General features: G+C 38.3%; 1 protein-coding gene across 1 annotated transcript; it reads right to left on the bottom strand.

The window, feature by feature from the left end:
• Positions 1-7,949: 7,949 nt before the first annotated feature.
• LOC111600681 (diuretic hormone receptor) lies at positions 7,950-19,567 on the bottom strand. Its single transcript, XM_023316935.2, has 12 exons — positions 19,364-19,567; positions 12,193-12,598; positions 11,264-11,465; positions 11,097-11,190; positions 10,823-10,997; positions 10,679-10,752; positions 10,507-10,617; positions 10,259-10,447; positions 10,081-10,196; positions 9,890-9,952; positions 8,517-8,715; positions 7,950-8,441 (listed from the first exon to the last, which is right to left on the bottom strand). Exons 2-12 carry the CDS (start codon positions 12,509-12,511, stop codon positions 8,415-8,417), a joined length of 1,569 nt encoding a protein of 522 aa, XP_023172703.2. The 5' UTR covers positions 12,512-12,598; positions 19,364-19,567; the 3' UTR covers positions 7,950-8,414.
• Between the last annotated feature and the right edge of the window lie 30 nt (positions 19,568-19,597).

Here is a 19,597-nt window from a genome sequence, read left to right on the forward strand (position 1 = left end):
ATTTGTTTGTATTTGTCTTAAATGTTAAATAAATGACTGAGCTGACCGAGTTGTTAGATTTTTGGAGCTCGATGGCCATTAGAGACGAAGTCGAGAGCGACAAAGCAGTAAATCACTCATTCGCCTCGTAGCACGCTGACAAATGTGTTGCAATTAAAATGACACTACGGCTAATGGGAGAACAGCAACAAAACAAAGAAAAGGGAGAACGCCGCCCGCTGCTGCTGCTGTCAATAACAGCACTTACCGCACCTGCCACACTGCTGGCTAATGGCCAAACGCTAGATGGCAACAATGGCTCGGTGCTTGGTGCTTGTTAACTGCTCTTGGCTGCTGAGAGCTTGCCAATATTTGAGGCCAGACACAATTAAATATGTATAGCACTTGCTATTGACATAGCGCGCTCGAGCTCTGTTTGCTTTGGCCTGGCAAAACAAGCCTTTGATGTGATATATAATTGACGGCGCTACCGAAAATAAAGAAAAGCGAAGCCAGCGCAGGCAATGTGACGTAAATAATATTAAATAGTAATTGAAATTGCATTACTGCCATTAGCAGCTGGCCGGGCAAGCTGTCAGCATGACAGAGTTCTCATTGAATTAGTAGCAGGACACAGGACACGCAGCACACCGGGCGCCCCAAAAAAATGAAGATGAAAACTTTTGGCCAGGCGTCGCCAAGTTGTCAGCTCAGTTTAGGCCAAAAGTTTTCAACAAGTGTCAAACTCAAACCGACAACAGGCGCCATTGTGTGTCAACACTTGTTGCCCATACGCAAACTTGGCAGAAAGAAGGCAAGAAAGCAGGAAGAAATAATAAGGTAAAAGGCTAAAATGAAACGAATGTCAAGCCGGAAATTGCGAGGCAGCATTTGTATCCTTTTGATGCTCTCAAATTAAGTTTGTTTCTTCTTCAGCTTAATAATGTGGCAACGGCTTTAAAGTTTTTAATGCCCAGGCCCAGGTCAACTGACCTTTCGCCAAGACGCAAGCCTTGGCTTGTCTTCTCTATTTAGTTGGCCGCATATAGAACTGCAAGTTCATGCAACTTGCAGCAAACTGAACAAAGTCTAAAGTGCTCACACTTGAGTTTCACTTGGTAGTCTTGAGCTTTGTGCTAAAACCGAAAACCCAATTAAATGACCAGCAAAACCAAATAAACTAAACTTTACCAAAAGCCACCACACGTACCGCTTGGCCAACTCGCCCGCTCAGTCGCTCTGCATCATTTTGTGTATTTGATTTTTTTTTAAAGGTTTGCTCTCAAACAACCCCTCTAGCAGATTGCCAAGTTTTCGATACACAACAAAAAGTTCAAACTCCCAGCCTTTCGCATAGATATCAGCTAGCAACGGCCCACACAAACAACAACCACAACGACGCAGAAAAGATGCCTAAAATAATATTGTAACCGCAAAGTTTTGTAGATACACGTCGAATGACTTGTTGCCCCATGAAAAATCAAAAACAAGCCGCATTATTAATGGCCCAATTAGTGGTTCAAGCAGGTTGCAGCAGTTTTCCGCATGCTTGCCTCCAACGGCGAGGAAACTTTGTACAGCGCGCACAAAAGTATGCTACAAATTCTGCTGGCAGCCATTTTTCCCCACAGAGTTGTTCCAGCCCAACGTTCGGGAGCAGCTGTTGCAGCTGCTGGTGATGCAAATGTCGCTGCAGCTGCTGAAAAATATGAATATATTGCCAATGCGCCGCCAAGTGTCGCATGTTGAAGTTGAAGCTGAAATAGGGCACCCGGTTGCATTAAAGTGTCAATTTCTGCTGCTTTATTGACGCACACACAGAGCACTCTAGCAGCAGCTGCTTTTAGCATTCACTTTGCTGCTTGAACGTGTTTAAGCAGTTAAGCTTACTTGAGTGCGTTGCCTGTTCGTGATAGTCCGTTAGCTGCGACACTTGTTGACTTATTAGATTTTGCTACTCAAGTACTTGCGACATTTTAACTGCCCAACTGCCTTCAACACTTAACTGCAGCGCCCAGTTATGAGGTAATTAACGCGTTCAACTATTTGACTGACAGTAAATCAATTTTATAGTTTGAAACAGCTTAAATGTGAGCTGCTGCTGCGGCTGTTGTGCTTGTTGTTGCTGCTGTGGCTGTGGCTGCGGCTGTTGCAAGTTGCCAACAAAACCTTTGTTGCTGCTAAGATTGTAGTTGTTAATGAGTTTAATTTTTGATATTGCTGTTGCTGTTGTTGCTGCTTTTATGTTAAGGTTTTTATAATATTCATGTTGCTGCTGCTGCTGTTTTTGACTGCTTGCTGTATAAGTTGTTATTGTTGCTGCTGCTCCAGCTATTGTTAGTTAAGATTTTGATGCTGCTTCTGTTTTTAATGAAGCTGTTGTTGCTGCTGCTGTTGTGGTTGACTGCTAGCTGTATGCGTTGATGTTGCTGCTGCAGCTGCTGCTCTTTAAACTGTAATTGCTGCTGGTGTTGCTGCTGATGTGGCTCATTCTGTTGTTACTGCTGCTGTTGCTCTTGCTGCTGTAGCTGCTACTATTGCTGCCATGTTTAGAGTAACAAGCACTTGTGTTGCTGCTACAAATGCAGCTGTTGCTGCTGTTGTAGTCGATTCCTACTGTTCTCCTCCTGTTGCTGCAACAGCAACAACTGAAACTGCTGCTGCTGCTACTCGAACTGGCTGTTTATTTGCTGTTGCTGCTATCTTAGTCTATGTTGCTGCTGTTCTTTATGTACTAACTAATGCGATTGCTGTGCATATTTCTGGTTTGCAAGCTTTGCTTAGTTGCTGCTGTCAGTGTTGCAGCTTTAGATGCTGCTACTGCAACAGTTGCTGCATTCGATGTTGCTGAGGTGGCTGCTGCAGCAGATGTTGCTGTCGCAAATACTGTAGATGTTGCTGTTATGGCTGCTGCAGGCATTGCTGTTGCTGCTATTTTATATGTCGCTATTGCTGCTACTGCAGACGCTGCTGCTTCCGTCGTTATTGTTGCTGAAGTGTTCTTAATACAACGGTTGCTGCTGATGAACTGAAGTGGCTGCTGCCGCTCTCATTGCTTTTGTGTCTATCGTTATTGTCATTGAAGTAGTTCGTTTAGTTAATTTTATAAGTAGAGCCCTGCTCTCGATGCTCCAGTCGTTGTTTTCCCATATGCTGCTGCTATTATTGCTCTAAATATTGTAGTTTAAGTTATTGTTGCTGTTGCTATTGTGGCTTATATTATTGTTGCCGCTTGTTGCTATAGCTACAGTTGCTGCTGCCGCTGCTGCTGTTGTCAGCTGCTTGCTACATGAAATCAATTAAGTCTGCGATTGATCTGATGTCAAATGCTTTGCTATTTTATATTGATTGATTTCTTCTTTTAGCTGTGCGGCCAGCAAAATCTTTGCTGAATTCTATGGAAACGCCACAAAATGCTTGGCAGCTCTCCTGAAGACAGACTTCATGAGTTGGTAACTTGAACGTTTAAAGAGTATTTATAGACGAGCTATCAAAATAATTGGTATGCATGACAGCCAACAGCCAACAGCTAACACGAAGTGTGTTAGAGAAGCTGACAATACTTTCGATATACCCTGTAAATGGAAAACTGGAAAGAGAGTGGTTTACGTTGCTGCCTTAAGGCTTAAGTTCAATGGATGCAGCAACTTGAGCTACAGCTGAGCAGACTTCATCTATCAATTTGAATATGTATATAGCAACTAGATATAGTCAAGTTGAGTGACGCCTAATTCCATTTTGTTTTGACGGAAATTGTTTTTTAAACATAAACGGGCAGTGCTTGAAGTTGTCAGCATCAGCAGCAGCAGCAGCTTCGCCAGTTGGCGACAGCAACTTAACGGGAAGTTTCTTCACTAATCTCTCGACAGCAATGACATGCTTTTGGCCAGAGAGAAAATATTTAATTAGCTATAACACAAGAACCGCCTTGGGAAATGGCGCTTGGCCTGACTGTCCGCTTGCCAGCCAGCCAGGCAGCCAGCCAGTCGAGCGGGCGACTGCCACATCCTGTGCCAGGCGGCCCAGGCACATTTTCCGTGGCATTGGAGCGTGAAACCATGTCGATGGAATTCATTTTGTGGCTGCTAGATTAAAGAGAATTCCCCAAATGAGTCGCCAACTTATGCGCACAAGGTTCAAGCTTTAATGCCAGCTACTCAAACCATAAATGTGCGAGTCAAGCATAATTAAAATGGATTTGCTACGACGTGCCATAAATCAAAGCGGCATATAGCAGAGCATGAGCCACGAGAACACAGCGTTACCTACATTAGAGCTCTATTAATAAAGCAGCACAAAAAAAAATAAATAAAACGAAAACTGTAATAAGTCGCTCAGTTATTCATTAAATCATGGGAATTTCATTGAGATACATTTCGCAACCTCATGTTGTAGCTATTAAATATTTGTATGAAATTAAATCTATTTGAGGAATTTCATTATGTTGCTTTTGCAGTCAGCTATGAGTGTATTAAAAATTATTTAATAATCAATATACATATTGTATTAACTAAATACTTTTAATGTAAATTTATATTTCAGATTGAAGAAATTGAGATGTGTAATCGAATCTAATTAGCATAATATGGTTCATTGGAATAAAGAATTTTACTTAAATTAAAGGAAATAAATAAATTATGCTTAACATAAATTAAAAAGAATAACGAATGTATTTAAATTTAATGTATTTAAATTTATTTAAATTTATTTAAATTAAAGAGTAAATTATGTGTATTAATGTAATATGAATAAAATAATTATAATTTGTATTACTTAAAAAAAAAGAGATATAATACAGACCTTATGCATTTTAAAACAAACAGGAAAACAAATATATATATATATATATATATATATATATATATATATATATATATATATATATAAAAGATAATAAGAAATTGTAGACATTAATATTTTTGCCTAATTTTCAGAAATATTTAATTTACAGTCAAACACAAACGGCTTTAAGTACACAAAAATTCGCGTAAAAATTTCATTGCATACCCAAAAGGCGCAACGGAATCAAAGAATTCGCTCAACTGACAAAGACAATATATATATGTATGTGAAATTTAAATACCTTTAGGCAAATTCTTTAACGTTATGGCTCTGATATTTACGTTAAGAATGTATCTACCGCCTGCTTTTTTAAGAACATCGGTTTGAGCTGCCTACAGCTAACACAAATATAGATTTTTCATATATTTTTATTAAAAAGAGCAACGCCCAGCAGAGAACAAATATTTATTTTCTAATTTAGGCAAATACCGAAAATCCAAGAATATCTAAAGATAGCTTGGACTTTTGCCTCCAAAACATATGTTTTAACTGTAAGACTACGACTGGCTTAGAGCTTGAAATTGGATATTGAACAAATATTAAATAAATAAATATATATATATATATATATATATATATAATTATATATATATATATATATATATATATATTTATATATATATATATACTAACAGCCTTTCAGTTTCTTTAATGAATTATTAACTAAAGCATAGCAATAACTTTAACTTAAGTAAAATTCCTTTTAATGTTTAAATTGAAGCAAAAATTAAATATTTTAAAAAGCAAATGAAATATTGTAAATTGTGTTTTGTGGAACTTTTGGCTAATTATTTAGCCTTCCGCTACTGCTGCTGCTGCTGCTGTTGTTGCTGGCTTTGTGGCAACATTTTGCGGCCGTCAATTCAGTGGCCACACGGCTGACCTTAAACATAATTTTTGGCTGGCAACGGGTCGAGTGGGTAATGCGACTCACTTTTGATTATGCGGCAACGGGAAATTATGCTCTTCGGTCCGCAGTTAATTAAAGCGCCTCCAAAAACTCTGTCTATATATCTGTGTGGTTGTGTGTTTGTATCCTCAACAGGCGGCAGCAATTTGAGCGTCTAAGCGACTTTTAATTGAGTTTTCATTTCGCGCTCGTTATGTTGGCCAAGTTTTTGTGTTTTTTGTGTCGTGGGGCAAGGACGAAGGAAGGAACGCACAATTTGGTTAATTAAAATGTTACAATTGACGTTGGCATTTTTGTGGCAGTTACCAGTTGGCATTGTGGTTATCATTCTGCAGCGCCTGGCCACAAACACACACTTTGATGTGATGGGAAGGTGGCACTGCCAGGTAGCAAGTGGCAAGTGTCCTTGTCTCAGCTGCACTTAACGCTGCTTGTGCCAAAAGTTGTGCACTTCATCAACAGCAAGCAAACAAGGACGAAAGCGTTACCAGAGCAGCAGCCACACCCACACACACACACCCACCCACCCACATATGCGACTTAATTTCTAGAGTCTGTAAAAATCTTTATTTATTACGAATTTACATAAACATAATAAAAAAACTTTGCAATTGCCGCAACACATACGAAATGACGCCCACAGTAAATGCCCAATTGTTATTGTTATTGCTGTTGTTGTTATTGCTGTTGCTGTTGCTGCCGTTTGTTTGGCATTTAAGTGCTTTGAACTTTGGCTTTGTGTTAGGCCAAAATATTGCCATTAGCCTAAGTACATGCACTGTTCGCATGACTGTTATAACTGCCATAAGCTTGGGCACTCTGTTTAACTGTTATATTACTCATACGCCACGTAGCCAGCATGCTTCCGGCTGCAGCTAGCTCGCTTGTGCCAGCTGGCAATCAAAAACCATGCTATGCACATATATTAATAAACATATTCATTATTTATGCACTTCATGCGGTTGCCTCTACAGCAAATCTCATGTTTTGCATTCATATTGCCCTTTATACACACACACACACAAATACATCTATATATATATATAGCCAGGCTCGACAAAAAATATGAATAAGTGGCAGCAGACAGCATTTCTGACCCCAAAATATACAAGTGTACTTTATATTCCTTATCAGCATGCGCAAGCCATGTCCTTTCAACTATTTCCAGCTATATGAACCCATTGAACTCGACAACTATAAAGGCTATGCTCTAAGAATCTGGTATATGCGCGCCTTTTAAGTTAAATGAAAAGAAATTTTAAGCTAAGACAGCAAAAAACTGACTCACTGCTAAAACTGTAGACACAAAATTGAATATGCAAATTCTTATATTACAAATGAAGCTTTTCCCTTGATCAATCTAGATATATATCTATCAAGTCTAAAATAGCTTAGCTATTTCGGCTTAGTTAGGGTATTAGCACGCCTAGCATTCTCTTCTTTTCCAGTTGTTTTCTGTGCTCAACTGCTCAACTCATGCAATATTTATAGCCAGTGGAATTGGACGGTGCCAGTGCAATGCATTTTTACGGCGTCTGCTGCAATGGTTTATTCATAGAGACTCAAACGTCAGGGCAGCCAAGTGAGGCCCTTGTTAAAGAGCCTCACAGCAGTAGGACGCAATAAACGCATTAAATGCGGACTTACCTAGACGTAATCCATAATTAATAAAGGCGGCAATAACAAAAGCGAATTTTTATAGCTAACATAAAGACGAGCCTGAAGCTTGCTCAACTGATAAAAATATAAAAGAAAAATTGACATTAATTTTTATCATGCTCAGCCCCGCAGAGATGCAAACATTGCAAAAATGCAATTAAAACAAAAATAATTTCCATACTGCTGTTGCCTTTCAGCAACTGTTGCTGTGCGCAACAAAATTGCTTTGATGTGTGCACCCGACTCCAATTTTCCTTTCACTTCTTTTCTGTTCTGCTTTTTTTAAATTTATGAAAACAAGAAAATTAAAATTTCATTGAAAACATTTCGCAGCACAATAAGCTATCAAAATTAATGATATTTTCCAGACCAAAAGATGGGCAACAGAGAGACAGAGAGTGAGAGAGGTTGATAAATAGAATATGGTGATAAAATTTATATGCAAACATAAAAGAGAAACGAATTTCATATTTACGAATTGCTGAGATTTATTTATGCTGTGCATCGCAATTATTCAAATGACAGATTCTATTTAACATTTACTTTGACAGGCGGATAAAATGTGTTGTTGTTGCCGTTCGTATACACTCAAGTAAATAGTTGATTTATTAGTTTGTTTTCTTTTAACACTTTGTTTGGACTTATACATATATATATAGATTAGTGAAGGTAGCGTTCGCATAGTTTCCGATCGTATGGGGGGAGATAACACTTACAACATCCAACAGTTAGATTAAAAACTACATTTAGCTATGCATAAGTGAAAATGAAATTTGTTAACTTATAATCTTCAGCTCCTCAGCCACAGTGTGTGAGTCGTTTGTGGATAAAAATTGAAAATGAATAATTTCGTTTCAGTCTCTTAAGATGCTTGCAACTTGCTTGCCATTTGCTAAAATCTTGACTACTTAGTTGTATAATTTACAGTTTCATCAATGCCAACAACAACATCAATATCCTAGGAGACATCATTTAAGCTGTATGCGAGTGTCTGTGTGTGTCTTCGCCTGAGTCATTCGTCCTTCTACACGGAATTCTCCTCGAGTCCCTGCTGAGATTAATCAAAACAAAATTCCTTGCGTATTCCAAGGACCGAAATGAATTCACAATTTTTTTTTTTGCTTACCTTCATTAGGGGACTGATTGCACGCGGCATGACGCTGAGCGTACTGCCCGTTGCTGCATTATTCGTGGGCAGCATATGCAATGCATTGTTCGAGCCCCGGTGCAGCGTCAGCGGTGCATGCTGACCCACCAGCGTGGTGGTTGTCGCCGACGATACGCACGATTCACGCTTGCCACGGCCATAGTACGAGGTCAATGGGCTGATTATAAATAGACAACTTAATACAAATCAGCTATTAAATAGGGGAAGGGATACTATATGGGAGTTACTGGGTATAATATATAGAAGAGAGTGGAGTAAGCGCTAACTTAAATATGTATTTCTGGCTTTTAAGGTCTATAAAAAATACTTAGAAATTAAAATATGTAGAGCAAAAACTTTGCTTAAGTTTTGCATATACAAAAGTTTGGTAGGTGCGGCTACAAGTCTCTTGAAGTTTATTTTTAATATATATTTATAGTATATAAAGCTTAAATAATATTAAAGCTATATTTTAAATAATATTTTGTATGTAAAACTAAAAATTAATACACAAAAAAAAATAAATTGAGTGTGGAAAATTTAAAAAAAATATATAAAAATAGTATTATTATAATATACCTATTTATTATATATAACATATATTTTTACTTATATATATTCCTTACACTACCATATACTCTTAATATTGTTTCTATTATTCTGCTTCGTTTTTATATATTTTTGTAAAATTCCCAAATTTATTTCTATTTTATATTTATATAAAAATATATATTTTTTTTAATAATATTCAAAATGTTAAGGCTGAAACTTTACACCCAAATTAGGTGCAAAATTTAAGTACCAGATGAACTTGAGAGCTGTTCCTTAAGCTTTGATATTTGATAACTAATTTTTAATATATTAACATGCTTTATACAAAACGGAGGCTAAGTATATAAAAATATTTTTAAAATTTGTCAAAGAGAATGACTAGTTTTTAATAAGCCGAACCACGTAAAGGTGTTTGAAGGCTAAAAATCCCAAATTAAAAAGCAGATAAGATTTCATTGAACATAAGCCCTAAAGCCAAACATTATATAATCATAAAAGGCAAAAAGAACTAGCTCGAGCGTAACATAATCTGCCTCTGTGGCCTGCTCACTCATTACAAAGTTTCCTTTTAGCTTTTACAATTAACATGCCAAATTTATTCTAAGAAACTTAGCATAGATTTGCCTTAAACTTAAACTTTCCATAATAATAATAAATAGTAAAATGAACTAGTTCAAGCGTAACATAATCTGATTGTGCCACCTGCCCGCTCATTACGCTCCTAGCAGACACTCATTAAACGGAGCAAGTGCGTGTAATTAAAACCCCCGAAAAAAGTCTTTTAGACAGTTTTGCCTTACCGCATGCTCTCAGCGCGCGGCGAGCCGCCGCCGCCGCTCTTGGAGAAACTTTTTGTTGTATACCTGGCAGGATATTCGAAAGCAGTTTTTAAAAAGAAAGAGACAGGCAGAGAGGGGGAGGGAGAGCGGGGGAGAGAGCATTGGAGTGAGATAGTGTTAAGTGTGAATAACTATTTGAAAGTGGCGCCCACCTTCGGTTCTGGTTGCGTTGAATGTTGCGCGTATCGCGCCAGGTGGAAACATGATGTCGCAGCGCATTGCGCACCTCCGAGTTGAGGAAGCAGTAGAAGAGCGACACCCAAAAGCCCTGTCAAGCGTAAGCGTAAATATTTGCTGGCACAACAAACAAAAACAAAGCCGAAAACTTGCCTGGGTGCTGAGCAGCACGGCGCGCAGCACGGCAAACATGTGACCCATTAGGCCCGACTCGGAGGGTCCTGCCAGCACCACCAGGTAGGTGATGCCAAATAGCGGTATAAGCACCAGCAGTGCCTTGGCCGCCTTGCGATACTGACGCGTCTCAACGGTATTCGCCGAGCGTAGCTTTGTAATGAGCACCTGGTGAGGGAAACGCTGACTGAGGACTGGCACTATGTCGGGCATATCAAAGAACTTACAAACATGATTCGCAACAGAAATGTTAAATTGATGATGAGCACCGCACAGACGGGACCCTGAAATATCCAGTCAACATTCGTCTCCTCCATCCAGGGACAGTTGATGTCATACTGGGCGCGAATAAAACTTTAATGAGCTCCCCAATCCCAACCAAATGCAGCCTTCACTTACCTTCTCCATATTGTTGTAGTTCACTGTCAGACCCTTAGCCACCGCCCAGGTGACCACGAACAACGCTGGACCGCCTACCCAAAAAAGCAGCAGGATAGTATTAGAAATGTGTAGATGACAACATAATTAGACAACGAGACTTACCCCAGCCAATGGACGCGTAAATATTGAAGCGTATATTATCGCCGGAAAAGGTCTTGACCACCAGCATGTACAGATAGAGACCCTCGACCAGCATCCAAAAGAAATTGGTCAGCGTAAAGAAATGAAAAAGCGTGACCAGGGCGATGCAGCTGCTCAGGCCGCTGCGCACCGAGATCTGAAGGCAGAACAGATACAGGCAAAAGGTAAAAGGAAAATGTGAAATGAGCAATGGGCAATGGGCGCTGCCCAGGCTCTGTGGGGGCACGGGGCTCACCTGCACGGACAGCAGGAGTATCCAGAACAAAGCCGACATGATGTACGTGAAGAACAAATTGGCGTGGATGGTGTTGCGTAGGCAACGCAGCTCCCTATGTGAGCAGGTGGAGGAAGAGAGGCGTAAAGCAGACATAGCTATGTGGTAGATAGCAGCTAGACACTCACTTGTAGTAGGCGAATACAATGAGCGCCAGGGTAAGCGAGACCAGGCTTAATGCATAGCCAATATAATAAATGATGGTGGGCAGCTCCACAATTGTCTCGAACTCCGGCACCGTCTCCGTCTCCGCCGGCAAATGGGCGCATGCATCGTAGTTTGTGTACTGCGCCCAGCTGCCATTTAAGTGGCAAAAACGCGTTGCATTCTCTGTGGAGTACGGACAGTTGCATAGGCCAAAGGTAATAGCAATATGAGTAAATGGTGTGTACAGTAGAAACTCCACTGACGGACGACGTTTCTTATAACGTTTACATAGAGCTTTGATTATGTTTAGAACATTTAGTACAGTTGATGAATGGAGCGCACTTTGTGCATCTATGAGATTTAATACATTTAGTACATTTGATTACGCTTGGAGCATCAATGACCAATAGTTTAGTTCATATAGTATATTGAGTATATTTGGTATATATTTTTAGATATTGTAGAATAATTTGTACAGTGAAATCTATATTAATGGACAGCCCAATTAAGCAAATAGCTCAATTAGATTTTTAATCAATTTTTGTATCAGTTACATTTTAGTACTTTTTTGTAAATTTTTTGGTACATTTTAGTACATTTAATGCATTTTAGTACATATAGTAAATCAAGTAAAACGAATACAATTAATAGAAAATTTAGTAAGTTTAGTGCAGTAAATAAATCTAATATATTAAGTATTTTAATACACTTAAAAAATTTAGTACATTTTGAGTACGTTTAGTACATCTATAGAAATGTCCCGCATTAGATAAAAAAAATATCAATATAAATATTGCGCAGAGAGAAGCACGCAAACGTGTTCTATCTTTTCTATCAGCTCATTTGCTGTTCAATAATAGCAGATTTCACTGTACTCGTCACATGTTATGTATGTTTGCTCTATACTCACTGCTGCTATCATAGTGTATGCCCTGCAACTCGTCCATGCACTGGAGCACGGCCAAAGTGCCCCGTGCTGTGCGTGGCCAGCAGAGTATCGAGTCGAATTGAGTGAGGCAATGGTCGCTCGCATTGCCATAGGTCGATGTCTCGATTTGCTGCTGCAGCAGGCAATTCAGCTCGACGCTTTGATTGATCGCATCCAGATTGTCGGCTGACCAAACGCTGCTGCTGTTATTGTTGTGGCTGTTGTTGTTGCTGTCATGAGTGTTGATGTTGGTGTTGGTGTTGGCGTTTGTGTTGCTCTCGTCGTTGTTGTCGTTGCTCATTGCTGCAGCTCTCGAGCCCGCTGCGACAGTGGGCGCCTCTCAGACTTGGCTTAACCCTGGCATGTCCGGCATTTACTGTGATGTTACCTTAGTTACATTCAAATGAAAAAGGGTTGAGATGAGAACAAAATTGCTTGATTGAATCACAAGCCATTAAAAGCTAATCAAACTGACAGAGAGAGACAGCATCTTAATCAGAATGAGAAGCTGACTGTAAATTACTACGACTCGAGAACGCTCTGAGGAATTTTTAAATTATTAAAAAATTATATTTATTCATTCTTTTTATAATCTGTCTTCTTTCACTTCTATTACCTTTAACTAAGCAACTTTCCAGACCAGACTCTTTTACCATAGTTCTTTTATATACCATAGTTCTTAATATAATATTAATCAAAATATATTTTAAATATAAATCTTTAAGCATAGGTCCAGGACCGCCCTTAATATCATTAAAATACAATTTTTAGCTTTCTGTTTTTAAGCATAACTCGAAAACTTTAAGAGCTTTCACATTTAAATTTAGTATGCAAGTTCTTAGAAAGCATACACATACGAAGAACAGTCCTTTTTTGTGATAGCTCCACAATTTTTTAAGTTACACTGAAGCTTACCCCGCTCTAAGGACGTACACTCTATACTCTACACCTTACATGCTTATCTTTGCTTGCGTGTTTCTTAAGTACATAAAATGCTGACGCATGTCAAATAAAATACGCTGGCAATAAATCCTAAAAGTGTTCCGACGTTGCACCGCACTTTAAACATGTAAATTATGCCACGAAATAGCTTTAAGCTAACCCAGAGCAGGACAAGCCACAAAATGGCTAAGAAAACACAATTCAATCTGTGTGGGTGTGTGTCGAGTTTTCTACACGGCAACAAGGACCTAGTCCTAACAACCGCAGCTTCCGGCTACTAAACTTTCTATGTGTATGTGTGAGACTACGTGTGTGTGGGTTAATTGCACTGGCCAACAAAGAATTCAGCGCAATGTTCACCATCCCAAAGGGGCAACAGTTTAAAGCGGCATACAATCAATGAGGAAAATTGCATGTAATGCCCTGCGGTTTTAACTTGGCCTAGACACATTTGGTTGCCTGATTTTTTAATATCGAGGCGAGGCGAGGCGCGCAAGCGTGGCAGGAAGCTATAAAAATTCATTAGCTAACACAAAACTTGGCCATCAACGACTGACTAACTGATAGTGGGTTAGGGCAACAACAAATAAAGGATATAAACAAAAAGGTAGGCAGAAATTAAGGGCTAGACAGTTAGCAAAGGGCCTGGCCAGCGGGCACGTGCTACAACCTTCAAGTCAGCAGGACCCAAATCTTGCATTTATATGCTGATAATAAATGGCATAAATGATGCATCGTTACATTAATGCATGGCATAAAAAAAGCGCACACACACACCCAGACACACACGCACATGGACAAATATAAACAGATAATAAATATGTAGAAGCTGTGCCCAACCAAGCGTGCAGCACAGTGCGCGCGTGTAGTATGCGAACGGGTGGCGTATGAGGGCGGAAGTGGTTTTTGTGCTGCTGTTGAGACCATAAAAGGGTTTCGCATTTAATAGTGATTCTTAATGTAGGTGCGGGTGGCATAAATAAACACAGTTAACGGTAAATAGCTAACAATTATTTATGTATTAGGCAAAGGCAAAAAGCAAAGAGCAAAAATTATGCAAATTGAAATGGAAAAGTTCAAGCTATGAATATTTCAGCAAATATTCAGCTCACAAATAATAAAAAGAAAATGCAAAAAAAATATAAAATAAATTCATTCTTTATGTATATATATATATAACACATATTACACAAATATATATATAAAATTATATATTTATATACATCCATAATTTAAAAATATTTGTCTGTGCCATCGATGGCATATTTTTATTTTTATATAAATCAAATCTACAAAATATATTTATAGAAAGAAAAAAATATTTATGAAAGTTAAATCGACAGTGTTTGACTAAGAGATTTCGCTTAAATATTTTAGCCTAATTTATTATGACATTATTCAAAGCAAAATTATGATATATATGAATATATGAATATTTGAATAATAAGTATTAGCAAAAGAAACAAAAAGTTTTCAACATGATCTTATTGATCCATCAACAGGCCGTACACGCTACTGATCTCTGACTGACCTCTGCAGCTGGATCTCCCTTTTATAGCTGACAAAAGGTCACTCAAAGCGCAGCTCAAGAGCAATTTTCGGGCAATTTTTGCTAGGAGTCACTCGCAAAGTGAGTGTCACTCATTAGGCTGACAGGTGAGAGTAATGAGAATATAGAAGGGGATTTTAGACAAGCAGGCATACAACCATATTTATATGATCGGAAATATAAATTCCTATATATATATTCCTGAACTTATTAAAATTTTATTTCTTGTGTATTATGAGATTTATTAATATTTTTCAAAAACTACAAAAAAAAAGTTTTAAATGTGCAGCTCAAATTCATTTTAACGAGTGCACTCTGTACATATGTATATATAGTTTTCATTATAGTAAACATTAACTTTTAATGTTTCACATAGCATTCGTTGCCTGTCGGCTGTTTCGCACACACACACACACATACACATGTCCAACTATCTGTATGTGGGTGCTCTACTTTTCTGACTCACTGTGCACTCATAATTTCCTTTCCTTTGTTCAACGCCTTTTCGCTGTAATTTTCTTTGCTGTTGTTGTTATTGTTGTTGCTATTGCTAATGCCGCCTAGCTCGTAAATTAGCGCCATGTAAAGCCACCGCCGTCGACTAGATTATTTCTGCACATGCCCGAGGCTTGCTTGCTTTTAGCCCAGCTTTCATTAGCCACGTTAGCTGTTAGCAATTGCGGCTTGCCACAGTTTTAAGGCAACAATTTTTCAATTTTTCAATTTTTCTTAGCAACGAGACCCGAGCATCTAATTGCCTCATAAATAATATCTGAAACACAAAAAAAAAAGAACCAAAAGACAAAGGAAAAGAAATAGAAAATATAGAAAAATTAAAATGGAAATTTGATTGCTAATTGCATATTTGATTTCAATTAGCCACAACAAGATGCGGCACACAATTCATTGGGCCCAAATGCAAATTCATTTTGACAGGCCACCAAAGACATTCACACACACACACACACACACACACACACACATACACATATTTAGAGAGAGAAATGAAATGTGTTCATGTGACAATCTCATTTACGGCGTTCACAACTTGATGAATGTCCGGCTGGCATCATAAAATATTTTCAGCTTGGCCAAATCAACGCAAATATAAAAAGCACATTACGAAAACTGCTGCTGGCTAGCAAAAACAGAAAGGAAAGTAAAAGAACTATGAAAGTATTCAAAATTAATGATAGACTACAAAATATCCTTTAATTTCTAAATAATACAAAACATTTTTATTTTAATTGAAAAAAACTACTCAATTATAAAATAACTTAAGAAAGAAAATAATTTACGATATACGATACTCAAATACAATTAAAATACGATTTATTTGTACTATATTTAGATAATACATATTTTAAATTTAATATAAGTCAATAATACGATATACGATAGAAAATATTTGATTTTATATAATTTCAAGCAATGTACGATATTCAATATGAACCTATACGATATACGATATTCATTCGATATTCTCACATATATAAGATTTACTAAATACAATATACGATATTCGATAATCGATATTTCCAAATATGATAAACGATAAGAAAGATAGAAAACAAACCAGTTTATAGTATTTTTAGCATACAAAAATCTAAAATTGGTCGAAATCAAATTTTTGACTAACTGTTTAGTACCCACCCTAAATTTAGAAAAACTCTTCACAAAACTTTATTATCTGCAGGGTATCAAAAGGACACATATGTACGTAGTTGGGCAAATAAAATGCAAACACACATTCACACACACTCGCACACATAAATAGAAGCAGAGCCAATGGATATACGCTAAAGGGCATCTGAGGGGCGGTGGTAATGTATAACGTTCGCTTATTTGCTGTCGCATCCTTGCCCAGCTGCCCCTGCCTCGTGGCTCCCAGTCCCCTTTCTTAGAGTCCTGCCAGCGCGTATGCTATTATAGAAGATTGTATCTAATCTCGTGCGATTGCACACAATGGATTTGCCAAAGGCGACAACAAACGCACAAACCCACACACATAGACGTTTAGTGAGTGTGTGGATCGAATTGCTGCGGCTGAATGAGTACCGCAGCGTTAGGAATGCGAATTGCTCATGCCGCAGTCCTCCTCCAGCCGCTCTGGGCGAGTGTCAGCAATTTCCGGCTGCTGCTCTAATGCTTATAAATGTTTACGCTCCTCGCTGCGTCTCGTAATTGTCGAGCATTCCGATATATAGAATTGAAAATATAATGATAATCATACAAGAGACCAACTCACTCTCGCACAGTGGCGCAATTGTTTGGCAGCACTAAATGGCTGCGTTTGGAGCCAGCTCTCCAGCTGTCGGCCTGGCTGTGACATACGTAGACAGGCCGCGGTTGAATTGAAGACATTTTCATTATCAGCGAAACGGCGAAAGACAATAAAGCATCAGCACACAGCACACAAAATGTCAGGATGCGCATGGGCAACAAAAGGACAGCGCAGCTTGATTGCTATATTTAGCTTCTGTTGCTCCGTTTCAGCGCTCATTATTGTAGCTCATTAAATTTTATATGCACACACACACACACTAAGCGAGCAGTATGGAAACGAAACAATGAAACAACGGCGCATTTAAAAATTTATAAGCATATATTACGCATACGACGCGTGCGCCCTTGGCAAATTGTTTTAAACCAAATACTAGCATACGATATAAAACTTATTTCTTATGACATTTTCATTTTAGAAACGTTGACAATGAAATTATAAAGCTGTACTTGTCCACAAATGCATCATAAACAGAATCTACTTTGCTTTGACTAGATTGGACAAATAAATATATTTTAAAAATTTGAAAAAGATGTGAGTTAGCTACAAAAGAATACCTGAATGTACTGCAAAACAGACAGAAGCAAGCCTATAGATCAATTTTTGTCTGTAGTACATTTAAACAACATATATATACCATTTGTCTTGACTATCGATAATGAATTGATCGTTAAAATCAATATTTTTTTATTGCTTTAAGTAACATTTCCTGAAAGTTCTGCCCACAGTTTTCACGGTTCGCAATATTTATAATAAAAGCTTATTTCTTGTGCTTCAATAGTTATCGACTGTAATTAATCGATCAATTTTCTGAGCTAATGCTTAAAATTTATCGATTATTTTTATTGCCTTTAGTATTATTTGCCGAGAGCTCTTCATGTGTATTTTATTTTTTATTTTTTTTGCAATGAAAATATTTCTCGATTGCAATTAATTTAATTTTAATTTTTAAAGCTCATATTGTGCTTAAGCAATCATAATCATAGTTTTGAAATATTCTAATTTTCATTGATTTTCTTATATTTTCTATTGAATCCGGTTACCACAAATGCTAACCAAGTTTCATTTACATATTACGATTTTTATACTCTGTCAGTTTACAAACCCTTAAAAGTGAGTATTCGCCTTGCAATATGACTCCCTCAGGCACAATCTCAGCGGTACATTAATGTCTACAATGTAATATGTGTGTGTGTGCGTATGTGTACATAGATCGGCAGGGGTATAAAATTTTTGTGGCAAGTGTTTTATTTTTTCTTTCGTGCTCTTCCACCCGACTTTTATGCATCCACAGGCGGCAATGAAATTTGATGATGGGCAACATGAAAAGCGCAAACGTTGTTCTTGCCCCGTCAAAAGATTGGGCAAAGGTTTAAACATAGGCTTACGCATGCCACACAGAGATTGAGAACGGTGGAGAGTTCATAGATGTGGGGCAAGTTAAGCTAAGAAAGCGACAAGTGAGTCTTGTCTAGACGCCCTTCATAATTTGCACACTGCCGCTTGGCTGTAGTGGGCCACGCCCACACCTGGCTGTTAGCCAAATACTTGATGGTCTGCCATTTGTAGCAGGATCAGTGGCCATTGCCAACAAGTGTTGCCTTTTATTGTCTCGCCATTAACGGTTTTCCGTTCAGCTTTTAGTTCTTTTTTTGCTTTGTTTTTTTGGGGCACGTGCAGCAGCACAGCCCGGAACAGCACGCGCTGCAGCTACGTGAGAGATTGAGTGGATGTGGCTGTGGTTTTGCTGGCGATGTTGCTAACAAGCTGGGGATTTATATTCGGTTGCTGGCTCGCATAAATCCATAAAAACTTGCACAACAAAAGCTAAATAAGACAAACAGAAAACCTGAGTGTGTTTTGAGGAGGGGGCGGCCTGTGCCGGAGCGTGTGTTCATGTGTGCTGCGAAATCTGTTATTTATTGGGTCAATAAAAATTTGGCTTAATGCATTGCAAGTTTCGTTTCTGCCAGAGATTTGCCAACAGATTTACGGCCTTTGTTATGGGGTTGTCGAACGGAAGTTCGTAAAGGAAATCAAATTTTTGTGCGAAGCCTAAAAGTAGGCAACAAGTTTTCTCAATTGCCAGCCATTGTCCGTTCAACAAATATGTCTGTTGCCAGGGCTATCGATATCTATATGTAATAGAGTTTTTTTTTTTTTTGCTGAGGGGGCGGGGCAATCGATATTGCATTTGTTGTGCACACACACGCACACACAACAGCCAATTGGCCAATTGGCAAGCCTTTTATAAAGCTGCGCATTGTTGTGCGTTGTTAGGGCGTCTATTGGTTTTTCGTTTGGCATTTTAATTAAAGCTGCAAACAGCAACTGATTGTTGCTACACACCAGGGCAAACACACACCCAGTTCACATACCTTTCGTGTATTGGGCTCAGCTAACGCTAGATTTTCCATCTGACCGCAGCTTGAGCAAACGTTCTGCTTATCCTTTTGTCCTTTTGCGCTGGCTTAAATGTACTTAACGCGTGCTAAGCTGCGAAATGATTATGCTTAAGCGTTTATTTCTTGTTTGCTGTGGTTGTCTTGGTTATTATATTCACACACGCACACACACATCAGTTGTTGTTCTGATTTACGCATTTGTATGCT

The sequence above is a fragment of the Drosophila hydei genome, unplaced genomic scaffold, assembly GCF_003285905.1.
Source record: "Drosophila hydei strain 15085-1641.00,03,60 unplaced genomic scaffold, DhydRS2 tig00008122-arrow-pilon, whole genome shotgun sequence".
NCBI classification, from domain to species: domain Eukaryota; kingdom Metazoa; phylum Arthropoda; class Insecta; order Diptera; family Drosophilidae; genus Drosophila; species Drosophila hydei.